The 16,353-nt window shown below is 41.5% G+C and overlaps 1 protein-coding gene across 3 annotated transcripts in view; it reads right to left on the bottom strand.

Annotated features, from left to right (window-relative positions):
• DGKB (diacylglycerol kinase beta) overlaps positions 1-16,353 on the bottom strand; it is a 475,459-nt gene that overhangs the window by 425,080 nt on the left and 34,026 nt on the right. For all 3 annotated transcript variants that reach the window (XM_060248589.1, XM_060248588.1, XM_060248587.1), the window contains 5 exons: positions 15,434-15,587; positions 13,818-13,958; positions 9,786-9,835; positions 7,740-7,814; positions 4,680-4,799 (listed from right to left, as the gene is read on the bottom strand). In XM_060248589.1, coding sequence (XP_060104572.1) covers positions 4,680-4,799; positions 7,740-7,814; positions 9,786-9,835; positions 13,818-13,958; positions 15,434-15,587 — 540 coding nt within the window. The remainder of the gene's footprint in view (positions 1-4,679; positions 4,800-7,739; positions 7,815-9,785; positions 9,836-13,817; positions 13,959-15,433; positions 15,588-16,353) is intronic.

Here is a 16,353-nt window from a genome sequence, read left to right on the forward strand (position 1 = left end):
GCCATGCTTCCCAAATTCAGCTCATACTTCTGAATCTGAACCGGTTTGTGCCAATACCTAGTTATTTTGTACAGTGTCTCTCAAAGGGATAAAGAATGGTTTCAAGGAGTAGTAGGAATAATCTGCAGAAAGTTAGGGATACCTAAAATTGATTAAATCCATGCAAACAACAGTGTACAGTGTAATTTCATGCAGATTTATTCCAATCTAAACCAATCACAATTGCACGGGACCCTAATTTGGACTGGGGTTGTGGTTAAGGAAAGTTAGATTTACCTTCTCCAGTTAATGGGTAGATGAGAATGTGAGTGCCTAGATACCTAAATTACTCTTCTTCTCCCAAGAAATAATAGATTCCAAAGGGCAATCCAGATTGAAAAAATAGTGCAGAGTGAAGGATTAAATACCTATTATTTACAGGGTGCTGTTAGGGTTGCCAGGTCACAGCCAGGAATCCTGAGCATGGGGGAGGGGAAATAGGACTGATGCTAGCATGCAATGACAAAAATAAGAAGTGGCATCAGTGGGGAAACTCTAATATTTGCAAAAACTCTTAGTTAAACCACAGAGCTTCTGGTATCCTCTCCCTCAATTTGCCACCATTTTTCTTCCAACAGCCATTCAGGTGCTAGAGGGCAACAATGGGAATTACTGAGACACCTGGCAAACCTAGCTGTGATCCACATCGAAACTAGGGCTCTGTGTGACTGCAGTAAAAGTAGCAGAAGAGGCATTTATGAATCTTTTGGTCCTAAGGCTTTATGTGAACTTTTATATATACACATTACTTTGTGGCCACTAGAAATAAGATCTGAAACTGTGTGAAGAAATGAGAGAACCATGTGATTTTTTCCATGCATTCAGAGAACCAACTCTAGGGGAGAAGGCTGCCACTTTTATGCTACTGGGCAACTCCACCAGAAGGACCACCAACAGATAAATTGTATACTCTGTATAGCATCAATACTTTGTTTTAATTTGTTTTAAATTATAACTGACTGTCCTATTTGAAATTGAGATGTTGGTTTTTATATGATTGTTAGCTGCCCTGAGTCCCTTTGGAATGGGTGGGATATAAATGGAAAGTAAATAAATAAATAAATAAATAAAGAACCATGTGATTTTCTCCAAGCATGCAACAGCTCAGAAACATACACACACACCTTTTTCTTGAATCCACTCAGATCACACAGCCTTTTGGCATTCCAATTGTAACAAGTATATTGTAGTAGTGCTTCCTTGTTCCTGCCTATTTACCTGATCCTGTTGGTCCTGGGGCTGGTGGGGTCAGTCTCTCTGCTAGTGTCACTGGCCTTCACACCAATGGGTGACAGGAAGAATACAGGAAGTGGGTGGTGGGAGCCTTGCACTATTATTTTATTATTTGTTTATTATTTCACATTTCTATCCCACTCTTCCTGAAATGGGCTCAGGACAGGTCACATCAGGAATAAAACAATTACGTAAGTTCTAAAACAACTAGCTAAAGCATAAAACCAGACAGATCAATCTTGTAAATAACCCCTTTGTCCTCACAGATGATCATGCCTCTTTATTGTGGATGTCCCAAATAATAATAATAATAAATTTTATTTGTACCCCGCCCTCCCCTGCCGAAGCAGGCTCAGGGCGGCTAACAATACGGTGACCAATGGTGCACCAACAATAAAAAAAAATGAGGGAACACAATGCATGGTTCTTATGCTGGTATCTATCCTTACTCCCCTTTAGCTTCACTGTTCAACACCACATGGGTCAACTTCACCTGAATACCAACAACTTGTCCTGGGTATTCAAGGACACCACCCAGGACAATTCATGCAGGAAGAGTGTGTGTTCAACTTTGTTGGTCCTGGGGCTGGTGAGAATGGCCTCTCTGCTGTGTCGCTGGCCTCACAGCAACAGGCAACAAGAAGAGCACAACAGAAGAGATGAAGGTGATGAGACACAGGGAGAGGACAGAAGAACTCAGGAACTTACTCAGAGGCAGGAGAACGGTCAGTGGGTGATAGTCAGTGTCACACATGCCATGGATGCTGCCGGAGCCAATTGAGATGTCAAAAGAGTTCAAAGAGAAGAGGAGGACCCGAAGGCTGAAGGATAACAAGAGGACCAGTCAGCTGGAGATACCCAGAAATGGCCAGAGGCTGGGAGTCAGACTTCCCCCCTCAAAGGCCATTGCAGGGCAATCAGCTCTCCAACCAGCCAGACCAAGAACATTAGAGAGGAGGGGTGGGGTCAGCTGCCATCAATTCTAAAGCGATTAGCAGCCTCCACCTGGGACTCACAGGGTGTGGCACTAGGGGAAACAACGGGAGGGGCCAAAGAAGGGATAAATGGGACTCTCCAAGGATGGCCAGATAAGAGTTGCAAGCTGGATATGGGGATTTCAGGAGTGAGAGAAAGCCTTTAACAGTATCCGCATAGAGGAGGTTGAAATTGTTGTAAACCCCCTCCCTACTGACCAGCATATCTGAAGAAAATCCACAGCCTGGAAAAACAAGGAGCTTCAGGTTGAGAGGCAGAGGGTGGGCATCCAGTGAAGGGCATTACTTGACAGAACTCTGAGACTCTGTCCTAGTTGATCCAGCACTACTAGCAGAGGAGAGCAAGGGTGGAAGAGAATGAAAAGAGACTGCCTTTAGAATCACATCCTCAGGGAGGGCGGGGACCCTGTTCCAAATACACACTACTGGAATAGCTAGTTTTGCTTCAATGGCAAACCATCCCGTAAAAAGTCTGCCATGAAAATGTCATGATGCGATGTCACCCCAGTCGGAAACAACTGGTGCTTGCGCAGTTGTTTAGTCCTTTAGTCCTAGATTAGGAGATATGCGCCCCCTTGCCCAGATGGTCCAGAGATATGGGCTGGATTGTCACCAGTATGCGGATGACACCCAGCTCTATCTACTTATGGATGGCAGTCTGGACTCTGCACCTGATGAACTGGGTGAGGCACTGCAAACCATGGCTGGTTGGTTGCGCCAGAGCTGACTGAAGTTAAATCAATCTAAGATGGAAGTCCTGTGTCTGGATCGAGGGGGCAGGAAATGGGATCAGGCTCCCACCCTTTGATGGTACTCAATTAGTGCCGTTGACAGAGGTGAAGAGTTTGGGGGTATTCCTGCATACTTGGAGGCCCAGGTTGCTGCCACATTCCTGCATCTATGGAGGCCCAGGTTGCTGCCACAGCAAGGGCCGCCTTTTTCCATCTTAGGCGGGCCTGACAATTGGCTCCCTACCTTACCCCCTATGATCTAGCCACAGTGATTCATGCAACGGTCACCTCCAGAATGGACTATTGTAACTCTCTCTACGTGGGGCTACCTTGACTCTGCTCCGGAAACTCCAGGCCTTTATGACTGCGGATGCATCTGGTGCTGCACAAACTGCACTGGCTACCCCTTGAGTATCGAATCCATTTCAAGGTGTTGGTCCTTACCTTTAAGGCCCTTTATGGCCTGGAGCCTGCATATCTTCAGGACCGCCTCTCCACATATGAGCCCCCCCCCCACGGGTTCTGAGTCAGCTGCACAACATCTTCTTGTGCTCCCTGGTCCTAAGGACACCTGACTGGCTTCAACAAGGGCCAGGGCCTTTTCAGTCTGAGTCCCCACCTGGTGGAATGAGCTCCCGCTGGAAATCCGGGCCCTGCGGGACTTATCTAAGTTTCACAGGGCCTGTAACATGGAGCTCTTCTGCCAGGCTTTTAACTGATCCAGTGGGTGTTTCCTGAAATCATTGCTTCCCCCAGCACCTTTACCACCTAGGTGTTTATGTTATGCTGAACCCTACCAGCCTATATGTGGTTTATGACTTGTTTCCAATGATGTGGATCATGGTTTCTGTTAATTCTATAATTATGAGAGTATTAAGTAGTTTGTTTGATGTTTTGTAAGGTTTTTCAATGTTGTAAGCTGCCCAGAGCTCACATGTGGGAAAATGTGGGGTATAAATTGAAAAATTAAATTAAAATTATTCAGTGAGCTTCCTCTCAGTCCCAGGCAAGTGTTCTTGGGGCTGCAGCCTTTGCCAACAGTGAACCTGTTCAGGAGTGTACGGCTCCTTAATTTTTGATCATGCTTAGCAGCTGCCTAATTCTTCACTAGCTTGGCTGGTAAATCTGAACCAAAATAATTCTTCCTCTTCTTCCTTCTTCTACTTCCTCAATCTTTCTGTGCTATTAAGCAATGTAGTAGTTGCATGAGCCTGCTAAAAGAACGAAATATAGTGTCTCCCCCCATTTTCTCTCCCCCCCATACTACATACACATCCTGAGTATTCCTTCTAGGGGTTAATAGTTCTGAAAGTGTTCTGGGAACTACATTCCAAAAGTGTACCAGCGGTCTTGGCCCCCTCTCCTGTATATTCTGAAAATTGCTGGGCTTTCTGAGAATTGTAGATCACAGATATTAACAACTATTCTGAGCATCTGAAAGTGGAGAAAAAATAGAGATGAAAGGAAATGTTGCAGGTATTTTCTCTCCTCTCAGTTACCTCATTTTGCATTATCAGGTATGCCACAGCATTCAGTTAGTTCAGTTTTTAACTCTATTGAAACAAGCTCTCTTTTTTTGCTGATTTATCCTTTAAAAAAATCTTTGCTGTTTAAGCTGGAATCCTCACACATCTCAGTTTCTAATCCTACTACTGTTAACCATCACTACGGTTGCTCTTACATTCTCCAATCCCAGTAACACTAGGAGTGGAATTGTAGTCATTCCTCCCTGGATCCACTCTTCCAGAGAAACTGTGCCATCATGGTCATAATCAATTTCTTCCATCATTTCATGAAGAATCTATGAAATAAAAAATAAACAGTATTAAGACAGAAAGAATACATAAAAGCTGATGCTCAGAAAAAATATAAAACTATGAGCGTTTTCGCACTAGCGTTTACTCCGGCGTAGCACCCCATTTACCTCCGGATCTTTTCCTGGTTTTCCCACCTGTTGCTCCGGCGCTGCGGTTTGCTCCAGCGCTTCAGGGGTTTCACGCCGGAGTATGTTTTTCAACATCCTTCCAGAGTTTTTGAAAACCTCCGGATCCACACCGGATCCACTCCTCGGAGTTTGCTGTGGGAAATCCATCCACGCCGGATCGACTGCTTTGTGGGCGTCACCCTCTCCCTTTCCGTCCTCCCACCCCATCCACCCCCTTGGCCAATCATCAGCCGTTCGCGGCGCTTCCCAAAAGTGCCCGCACGGCCATTTTTTTTTAAAAACTTCATATTTCTTGCATAATAGTGATATTTCGAAATTAACAAAAAAAAACACCCTCCTGCGTTATTTCGCTGTTGCGTTATCTTGCAACTACATTATACATTGTTGGGGGGGGGGGAGAAATCTAGTGCCGGCGCGGGCCAAAGCGTTCATGTGTGTGTGTTTTAAAAAGGCAATGCCTCCCTCAGCTGTGCCACCAGGATTTCTGGACCTGCACAAAATCGCCATGTATAAAATGGGAAGTTGGAGTCCTGCATTCTTCTCCCTGGCTACATTCCGCTCGGTTAGAAAATAGACGCGAGCTCGCTCTTCACACGCGCCACAGAAGGGGAAGGAGAGAATGGGGCGGGGGGGGGAGCTCTGGCGGCAGGAATCAGTCAGGTCCCCGTTGCAAGCGCCAGCCAGGGAGGGGAAAGAGCGCAGAGGAAATCCCAGCTTCGCCACCCGGGAGGGAGCGAGGCTGGAAAAGGAAGAAGCTGCCACACACACACACACACACCCCTCGATTTCTCTCTCTTCGTTATTGCGATATTTCGCAACTTCAGAATTTGGGGGGGGAATCTAGTGCTAGGATTCTCCACTGTGAATGCTTCTGTTAATACATAAAGGGCTGTGGAGGATCCTACAGCTACAGCCAATCCATGAGCAGAAGCAGCACACGTGATGCGGTTTGTCCACGAAAAGAAGGGGAAGGAACAGCTGTGACTGCTCGATGTTACGTTATTACGTCCTTACGCAACCAGACTTGCGCTTAAAAAAAAAATGATTGACAGGGCATCGAACTCAAGTCGATGCCAGTGGGAAAACGATTTGAGCCGGGGCTTCATGGAAAGCGACTCCGCAAATGAGTCCATGTGTGAAAACGAGGAAAATGAGCCGGACATAATTGCGCCGTGGAATAAGGGGAGCAAACGCTAAGTGCGAAAACACCCTATGTTATCTTATATAGCTTCCTTGTTAATGAAACTACAATAAAATTGTTTTATATATACACACACACACATACACAGATCAAGCAATAATGTTCTAGTTTTGGTTTTCCTTCTCTTCTTCTTTTCCTTCTTTTAGCAATACTTTTTCATTAACTCTATCCTTAAAATTGATTAGAACATTGGGAAAATTTTGCCCCAAAACTCTGCAGAAATACTTCCACAGTTTTTACTTAGTAATGTAAGGGGGAAATCTGTCTGTCTCAGCACCCCCTAATGAAGGCAGATTTACATAATCTCATAAAATATGCTAACATTTAAAAGGATGGGCTATGTTAGGGAGATTGGCAATAGTAGTCTTTGTTGGGCAGATTAACCCTGACTTCAAATTTAGCCTGCATCTTCCACTGGCTTTGTTTATCATTGCCTGCACACGATGTGCTGAGAGGTGCTCAGCACCACCCCCTTCCCCCAATGCCACCATGCGACCACTACCAGGTTCAGAAGGATGTTGCTAAGCACTGAGGGCACTCCTTCCCAGCCACACTTCGCTGCACATACAGACATGCACTGTTCCAGACCCACCCTCAATCATTGCTGATGTCTCAAGGTGCTTGCCCATCATCCCTATCTATCATGATCAGTCCGCCCTATCCCTGCCAAGTTATAGGCTAAATAGTCAACAGACTGGGCCTATTTAAACTCCCTTACCTGAACAATCAGAAGCAAGCCAAAAAAAAGGGGGTTCAATAGCTAAACAGAGGAGACCCCAAAATTCCTGCCTGGCGCAAAGGTAATTGGCTAATTTCATGATGCTAAAAGGAGAGTGGGTGGGTCAGGAGCCAGAGGCATGGTCAAAATACATGAGGTCAGATCATGTCTCTTAATTATCTGCTTCAAATGTAACAATCCAAAAAACCCTCATGTCTTTCTTGTCTCTGGGGGCCAAGGTTAACTGATCCCTGGCATTAATGTCATTAATTGCACTTTACCAAACATGACACTGGATTGTATCTCTTTTGTTTAATCTGCTTTCACACCCAATTAGTAAACTGTTACATCTTCTCTCTGGCCAGGTTCCCCTAAAAAGTATTCACACATTCTGTTTATTTTTAAAAATGTATTAACATTATTATTGATTCAAGGAGGCTTACAATAATAGTTAAAATTAACAGATGCTCAGTCGATGGATTTTATTTGAAGAGCAAAGACAGCAATGATATGCACACTTTTAGTATGTCCTACTGAAATCAGTGGGCCTGGTTTCCAAGAAAGCATGCATAACATTAGGCTGTCAAATACATAGAACATTTGCCCATTTCAAATGTCTATGAAATACCAATATTTTGCCGTATGGGTACCACTGTCAATATGACTTCAGCTTTTACCCAGGCCTACAAGTCCATTGTTCTTTAGCCTCCAGTTATAATGCAGCTAAGCCTGTTCCCCTAATCTTCATGTCTCCATCATGGAATGGAAGAATAATAAATGCCAAGTCACACTGAATATCAACCTTAATCAACTTATTCAAAATGCTCCTTAGAAACTTTCAGTATTAATTAAATCATTGACCTGAGGAAATGCTTACTGGACTGAGTTCAGTGACATCCCATTCAAGGTATTCTGCAACATGCATCATTTGAGTGATTATATTTTCCAGTTCCTAGACACGAAAGCAAAACACAAAAATCCCTTTTAATGCAACATAATTATGTATATCTACTTTGTGATTATGTAATTCAACTGGATGATTAATAAGTAAATTAAAGTAAATTAATATTGGTTTGATTTTTGCTTTTTACAAACTAGAAAAGTCTTTCAAAGTTCATTTTATTTTATAGAAATAACATTTTAAAATGGTCAGAGCAGAAAGGGACTGGAAAACAGATTACAGAGTTGTATTGCTAGAGAAGCCCAGGGTGTCCTCTGACTATGGCAACCATGATATGACCCATATCCTACCTAGAATATTATGTCAAATACAAAATAATTTCCTTCTAGAGGTTCACCAAATCTTAAATCTGGCATGTTCAAACAGCAGCATTAATACTTCATTACTGCCCTGGTATTTGATGGCTTAGGTTAAGCTATTAGAAAACTATTTTAATACTGGATTGATTGAAATACTATTCACCTTATCTTTGGGCTAGTAGGGTACAAATTGTTGATTATCCTCACTTATTCCTACCTAAAACAATATCTTACAGTATGTACCTATATGAACATGGCTCATACTGTAAGGTGTTGGGACCAATTCTCTGCAAAATCCAGCACTTTTAGGACCATATCTCTCTCTCGGCTTGGCTTCGCGAACGAAGATTTAAGAAGGGTGCAATAGTCCACGTTTGCTGCAGGCTCGCTGGTGGCTGACAAGACCAATGTGGGACAGGCAGGTCCGGCCACAGCGGCTGCAGGGAAAAGTCTGATTTAGGGTTGGTCCTGTAGCAGTGCGATTCTTCCTCAATCTCCTTTTGTCCTCAAGACCAGCTATGCGTGTGTTCTCAAAGGAAGAGACAGCCTGGTGGATGGTGTGCCTCCATGCTTTGCGATCTGAGGCTAGGTCAGACCACTGGTGATGGTTGATGTGACAGGTGCTAAGGGATTTCTTCAAGGAGTCCTTGTACCTCTTCTTTGGTGCCCCTCTATTTCGATGGCCGGTGGAGAGTTCGCCATACAGGGCAATCTTGGGAAGGCGGTGGTTTTCCATCCTAGAAATATGCCCTGCCCAGCGCAGCTGCGTCTTCAACAGCAGTGCCTCGATGCTGGTAACCTCTGCCCGCTTGAGGACTTCAGTGTTGGTCACAAAGTCACTCCAGTGGATGTTGAGGATGGTGCGAAGGCAGCGCTGATGAAAGCGCTCAAGGAGTCGCAGGTGATGACGGTATAAAACCCACGATTCGGAGCCATAGATGAGGGTTGTCATCACAACCGCTTTGTAAACATTGATCTTTGTGCCTTTTTTCAGATGCTTGTTGCTCCACACTCTTTTGTGCAGTCGGCCAAATGCACGGTTTGCCTTTGCCAGCCTGTTGTCAATCTCCTTGTCGATCTTGGCATCTGAGGAGATGATGCACCCCAGGTAGCTGAACTGCTGGACTGTCTTCAGAACTGATTCACCCACAGTGATGCAGGGAGGGTGATAATCTTCCTGGGGTGCAGGCTGGTGGAGAACTTCTGTCTTCTTCAGACTAACTTCTAGGCCGAATATTATCTAACATGTCATAAATGACAAATATTTCACATCACCTGATACTTTTTAAAACTGGGGAGGCTGGGAATTGAACCTGGGACCTTCTATCTGCAAAGTAAAGGCTCTACTATTGAGCCACAGCTCCTCCTTCATTAATGACTAACACTTTCAATTTAAGCACAGTGTACTGAACAATGAAAATGTATGCTGCTAGTGGAAGAGCAGCCAAAAGAGCCTCTTAAGTAACAAGAAGGCTTCTTGTATCTGTTGAAAAGCAATTTCATTATCGCAAGAGATCCATAGGATCCTGGTCCATAGTTTTACAGCTTTAAATTCAACTATCCAAAATACTTATTTGACTTTATTATCTACAGACAAGCACAACTTTACTGTTAACATAACACTATTTTATTAGATAATATGGACATTAATGAATAAAATTACCGAGCTGTCCAGGTAACCATTTCCATCTGTGTCATACAAGCGGAACATAACTAAGAAAGAAAAGAAAACATGAAAACTATTATTCAAGCTCAAGCTGGGCCCCATGTTTTTGTTTAGTTTATATATTACTTAGAAGAGAAAGTTACTTTTATTCTCTTAACTGCATTATCTAAAATCAAATGGCTCGATTTGTTCTCTCTCTTTCTCTCGCTCTCCACCACTCCCCACCTAAGCTTGGAGCAATATCATGCTCAACTAGTTTATTATCCTTTCTTAATCAGGGATTTTGACAACAATTAAGCATTCTTCTGCTTTAACACTCCTTATTCACATTACTATTGATAAAAGTGATTTACCTGGGGGTAAACCCCATAGAATAATGTGAGACTTTCATCTGAGTAAACAGGCATATAAGTGTTCTTTTAAACTGTCAACAAAAAAGCAAATTCTGTTCTCAGGACTATTCCCCATCTCTCTGACTGATACATCACTCACTCACCCATACAAACACAAACTAATATACATAATAATATTGTACATAATGTACAATATATAAACATGCATGAATTGCAGCTGCAGATACACTTCAGCCAATCACGCTTAAATAAATTAGCTGTAAAAACGTAAGGAAAAGTCTGCAGAGAAAGTACACTCTCTCAGCATGCAATTAACCTGAATGTCCAGCAGATAGAGCCTATAGTCTACATTTTTACAGTAGCAGTTACTGATAGCCGTGTTGCTACTACTGAAACACATTAAATACTTGGGTGGGGTGGAACCTAGATCTAACAACTTTGTAAGTACTATGGGCTTAAACTATCTAATATTTATATTTAGCTCTCATTTAGCTCAGTAGAAAAACAATAGCCTCTTTTTATCTCTTACACTGAAATCAAAAGAACATAAAAATATTTAAGCTTGGCTGAATTGTTTGCAAAATGTTTCACATTTTCCACAGATAACATCATTTCTGCTGTGTGATTTTTGAAGCTCAGTATTTAAACAAACCAACTGCACTACTAGCCTTTTCAGGCTTTTTGGATTTAATTAGGATTATTTCAATTTTACAGATTACCATTTGTAATAGGGATGATTTTGAAATCCTATTAACATGGATTTCACAACTGAATCTTTAACCTTCTTCAAGCAGCTCTTAAAATAGAAACCTGATCAATAGGAGCTTTGATGAGCAACCCAGGAAGGAGACATGGGGGGTAGGATGCCCAATTTTTGCCCACTGTCTACATTTTTCCTGGGATCTTCACATCTTGGGGTTGAGATGTAACATAATAACACCAGTTGGGTATAGTGACCATAATGCTATTAAGTTTAGCATTTATGTAAATAAGGAGTTGGTTAAAAAGAAAAACACAATCACATTAAACTTTAGAAGGGGTAACCTCTCAAATGGTAAGAAGAAACTGAAAAGAAAGGTAGGGAGAGTCAAATCCCTTTGGAGAGCTTGGAGACTATTTAAAAATATAATACTGGAAGCTCAGGTAAAATGTGTACCACAGATTAGGAAAGATATTAAAGGTATATAAAAAGGAGGCCTGCATAGTTAAAGAACAAAGTAATGGAAGCAGTAAAAGGTAAGAATGATTCCTGAAAGTGGTGGAAGGATAGTTCAAGGGTGCAGTCACATGTCACATTAAAAGTGGACGTGCAGTGCTCCAATTTGAACAGCTGTATCTTGATTCAATGCAAGACCGATGAGACGAGCATCTAAGAATGTGACTTGTCCCAATATCATCCTGTTGTTGAGCAATCAGACATATTGAATGCTGTCATGCTCTTTTCTTGGAGCATGTGCACAACCGATCAAGCAGATTCAAAGTCGTCTCACTCTCATTCGTTGCTGAGAAATCATACGGTGATTCCTGCCGTGGTGTTTTCATTAAACATGCACCCAAACGCTGAGAGGTGCGGAATCAAATGTTGCTTCAAAGAGGGGGAGAGTTCCAGGAATTAATATTGCCAATTCAAACTAGGGGACTGCCAGGAACTACTTTTCTGAAAATAGGCAGTGACAATGATATCTGGAAATCCTCCACATTGAAAAAAGATTTTTTTTTCTGTTCTTACACTCACATGAATTCTGTGTTAATTGGAGAAGCAGAAGCCTCACCTCAGATTCCCGATGATCTGGTTGTGCACGTGTCTCCTGGGGCTTTTTTAAAAAAAAAGATGGGAGGGGCGGAAGGCAGATGCCAAACATCCCAAGGGGCAGTATTCCACATGAGCTGTCCAGAAAGCAGAAACAGGAATAACTGAATGTGTGTGCCATTTCTGAAGAAAAGGACCAGACTTTCTCCAGTGTCTAATAACACTGACATCGAACCGGGCCAAGTTGGGATGCTGGCGAGTTGCATTCAAGGGACAGATGTTGTTGTCTGGATGTGCTAATAAAATCTGAACGGGAACCGTGGGTAAGACAGAGCTAAAGGCATGTGTGAACACATCCCAAGTGAGGTAAGTAAAAAGGAGCACAGGCTTTGGCAAATAAAATACAAGTTGGTGATCAGACAGGCAAAAAGGGACTTTGAGGAATATACTGTAAAAAAGCTTATAAATTCCAATAAAAATTAATTCAAATACATTAGAAGCAGAAAAACAGCCAGGGAGGCAGTGGGGCCCTTATATAACCAAGGGGTGAAAGGATTACTAAAGGATGATAGGGAAATGGCAGAAAAGGTGAATTCACTGTGGAAGACAGGAGGTGCTTTCCCACTGCAATTTCAGAAGGGCTGGCAAAAGGCCTTAGTCAGATTGTGACAAGAGAGGAGGTCCTACAACTGATGGACAAATTAAAAGCTGACAAATCACCAGGCCCAAATGGCTTACATCCAAGAGTTCAGAAAGAATTCCAATGGCAATTCATGGATCTCCTTGCAAAAACATGCAATCTATCACTAAAATCTGCCTCCATTTTCAATGAATGGAAAGTAGCTAATGCAACTATCATCTTTAAAGAAGGTTCCAGAGGAAATCCATGAAATTAAATCAACATTAATTTAATGTTGATACCGGGCAAGTTGGTGGAATCTATTATTAAAGATAAAATTAGTAGGCACATTGATGAACAAAAGCTATTGAGGAAGAATTTGGATTCTGTAAGGGAAGATCTTGTCTCACTAACCTTTCAGAGTTCTTTGAGGGGGTGAACGAACATGTGGACAAGTGTGACCCAGTAGATGTTGTTTACCTAGACTTCCAGAAAGCTTTTAATAAGGTTCTTCACCAAAGGCTCCTAAGTAAATTAAACATTCATGGGATAAGAGGATGATTCCTCTTGCAGATTAAAAACTGTTTAATTAACAGGAAACAGAGTGAGAATAAATGGGCAGTTTTCACAGTGCAAAATGGTTAGCAGTGGAATACTGCAGGGCTCCATACTAGCTCCAGTGCTTTTTAGCTTGTTCATTAATAATTTGGAATTGGGAGTAAGCAGTGATGTGGCTAAATTTGTGGATGACACTAAGTTGTTCAGGGCACTGAGAATCAGAGAGGACTGTGAGGTGCTCCAGAGGGATCAGTTGAGGCTGAGCGTGTGGGTGTCAATGTGACAAATGAGGTTCAACATGGGCAAATGTGAAATAATGCATACTGAAGCCAAAAATCCTAAGTATAAATATACATGGATGGGGTCCAAACTGGCAGTAACTGACAAGGAGAGAGATCTTGGAATCATGGTTAATAACTCACTGAAGATATTGACTCAGTAACCGACTGCAATAAAAAAGGCAAATGGTATGTTGGAGATTTTTAGGAAGGAGATTGAAAATACATCAGCCAGTATCATAATACCCATGTGTAAGTTTATGGTGTGGCCTCATTTGGAATCCTATGTACAAGTTCTGGTTACTGCATCTCAGAAAAGATATTACAGCATTGGAAAATAACTAAAGGGTCTCTTTTACATCTTGTATTTGTAATGATGAAATACAAACAACATTTCTAGTGTTAATACAAATGAATGAATTCAGAAAGTATTTTTTCATTGAGTTTTTGCATATAAAATAAAGTACATACACTCTAGTTTGTCTTCGGGTCTTCCTCTTTCAAGTAGGGAAAGATAGCAAACAATGTCTTTTAACTGGATTACTTCTGGTATATGTGAAGTGGAAAGAGCTGGCGGTCGTGATGCAGTCATACTTTTAGCAATTCGCAATCCTGAAATAATATTCATATTATGTTAGTTATATACAAAAAAACAGAGAAACTGATGAACGGTGACTGCTGTAACTATACCTAAATTCAAGCTTTTGATGCAAACTCCATACATCTATGGAGTTCCTTCTCTATCCCATTTTAAAGAGCATTACAAACAGCAGACCAGGAGTTCAGGCAAATTTGTATTTACTCTGAAATCAGCCACTAAACAGTGTGGGGCTATTGTAAGCATATACAAGATCCAGCCTAACCAAGCTATCCTATTTATTCAGAAACAAGCCCCACTCAATGGCATTATTTCCTGGAATATATGCATATGACTGCAATTTAATGTCATGTCCAGCATCATCTTGTTCTCTCTTTTCGCTCCCTATTCCTTTTGCTTAATATCCAGCCAGATTCAGATTTTTTAATATATATATAAAAAAGCCTGCTCGCATATTATGACTGGTCCAGTAAGTTACTTTTGCTGTTCAAGTATTTCTGTAAAATACTTTAATTTTCATTTACATTTTTAAAATACTGTAGTTCTGTTTTGCTTGGGTTTTTTTAAACAATAAGTCTAATTTAAAATTTGTAGATGCTCTCTCTTTAAATGAGGTTTTGGGGGAGAAAAGGTTTTTTAGTGAATATTATTTCTTTCCTCATCATGAAGAACAAATACTCAGTGTATCCTAATTAACAGTAATCTCTTTAACATTATATTATCACAACAAAACAAGTCCATTAAAGGCTCCATTCTATAGTCAATTAGATCCCAGTGCTTTCAGTAGCATGAGTAGTAGCGTAACTACAAGCTGGATTGCAGCCTAAGAAAAGTGCTTCAAGAATAATTAAATACAACAGAACACTTCAGCACCACCAATTCATGTGTTTCAAAAGAAAATCTGAAACACCAGAATATCAAGAGAATAGGCAAATATCAGACGAGAAAGGAATCACAAATGAGTAATTAAGGATCATCATACTGACAGGTCCAATAGGACGTAATCCTAAAGAGTCTTTCCCATGATAATCCCCATTAAATAATATGAGATTTACTTCTGAGTAGACCTGCTTTGGATGAATATGCCAACCCTTTAACAGGAAAAGCTGCCTCAGGCAGCCAACTGGGATCAGAGAAGCAATGGACTCTTATTTTTCCTCCTGTCCCCTGTATGCCCAACTATCATCTTAGCTATACTCCACACACAACTTTTAATGCTGTATGATGGATGCATTGTGTTTTACTAACTCCAGCTATACAATACACTTTCAGTTTTTGCCCTTGATCAAACTGCAATTGCAATTTTTCTGCTCCTCCCAGTATCAGAACACTGATCCATTCAAGAAAAAAACACTGCGAAACATAAGAGGGAAGCCTGATCTTGTTGTCATTAAGTCCTGATCACCCATCAAATGCTATGGAGGCAACAACCATAATGACAATAATCAAATCTACCAAACACAACACCATACCTTATCCAATTGCTTACCTCCTGGGAGGAGCTGGGGTTTATTCTTTACCAGAGGACTACTATGAGGGACTTTGTTGCCAAATGATATAAACAGATGTTCACAAAACTCCTCTGGTAGGTCAGCCTCCAGAAAAGTCTTCATAAACAATTTGAAACCTTCTAGGTCAATAGTCTGTAAAGAAAGACAAGGTGTTCGCTCAGTCTTGGTTTTTCAGGATAAAGTTACATATTGCTTTAGCCCACATTAGATGAACAGAACTTTCTGAAATACGATTGCTAGTGTGCATTTCAACCCAAGGTGAACTCTAACTTCCCTTTAGATTCTTAATGTTTCCACCAATGTTTTAGGCAAGCATAAGTTAGTATCACACCTCAGCCACTAAAAAGCATGGACAAGGTAAGGGTTACAAACTATTGCTGGGCTAACTACGGACATTGTTGGTTAAGACATAATACAAAAAGGTTGGATTCATACTACATTTTATGCTAACAAAAAGAGAGATGGAATTTCTGTGATTTGTCCCTCATGCCATTCCTGATCCAACTGCATCACAGCTGGATCAAACTCAATCACGGCTATATCCCAAAGTAGAAAACACTTGTCTAAGACAAGAAAATATATTTTCAAGGATATGTACATTGTTTATTTGGGCTCAACCAGAGGTCATCCAGTAGCAGAAAAAACACTATTATAATGTTAGCTATCTACATAGAATATCAGCATACATCATTCTTCATAAGATATCTAATAGCTTAATGGGTAGAATTATTAGAATTGTAATCTGTCATTGGTATTATGTAACGCCAGGTCCATAAACAATAAGACCTCAATCCTTAGGGAATTCCTGCTTAAGCAGGATGTGGACCTGGCTTGCGTGACCGAGACCTGGGTGCAAGATGGGGAGATGGTGGCTCTCTCCCAGATGACACCCCCGGGT

Source organism: Heteronotia binoei, chromosome 10 (genome assembly GCF_032191835.1).
Source record: "Heteronotia binoei isolate CCM8104 ecotype False Entrance Well chromosome 10, APGP_CSIRO_Hbin_v1, whole genome shotgun sequence".
NCBI lineage: Eukaryota > Metazoa > Chordata > Lepidosauria > Squamata > Gekkonidae > Heteronotia > Heteronotia binoei.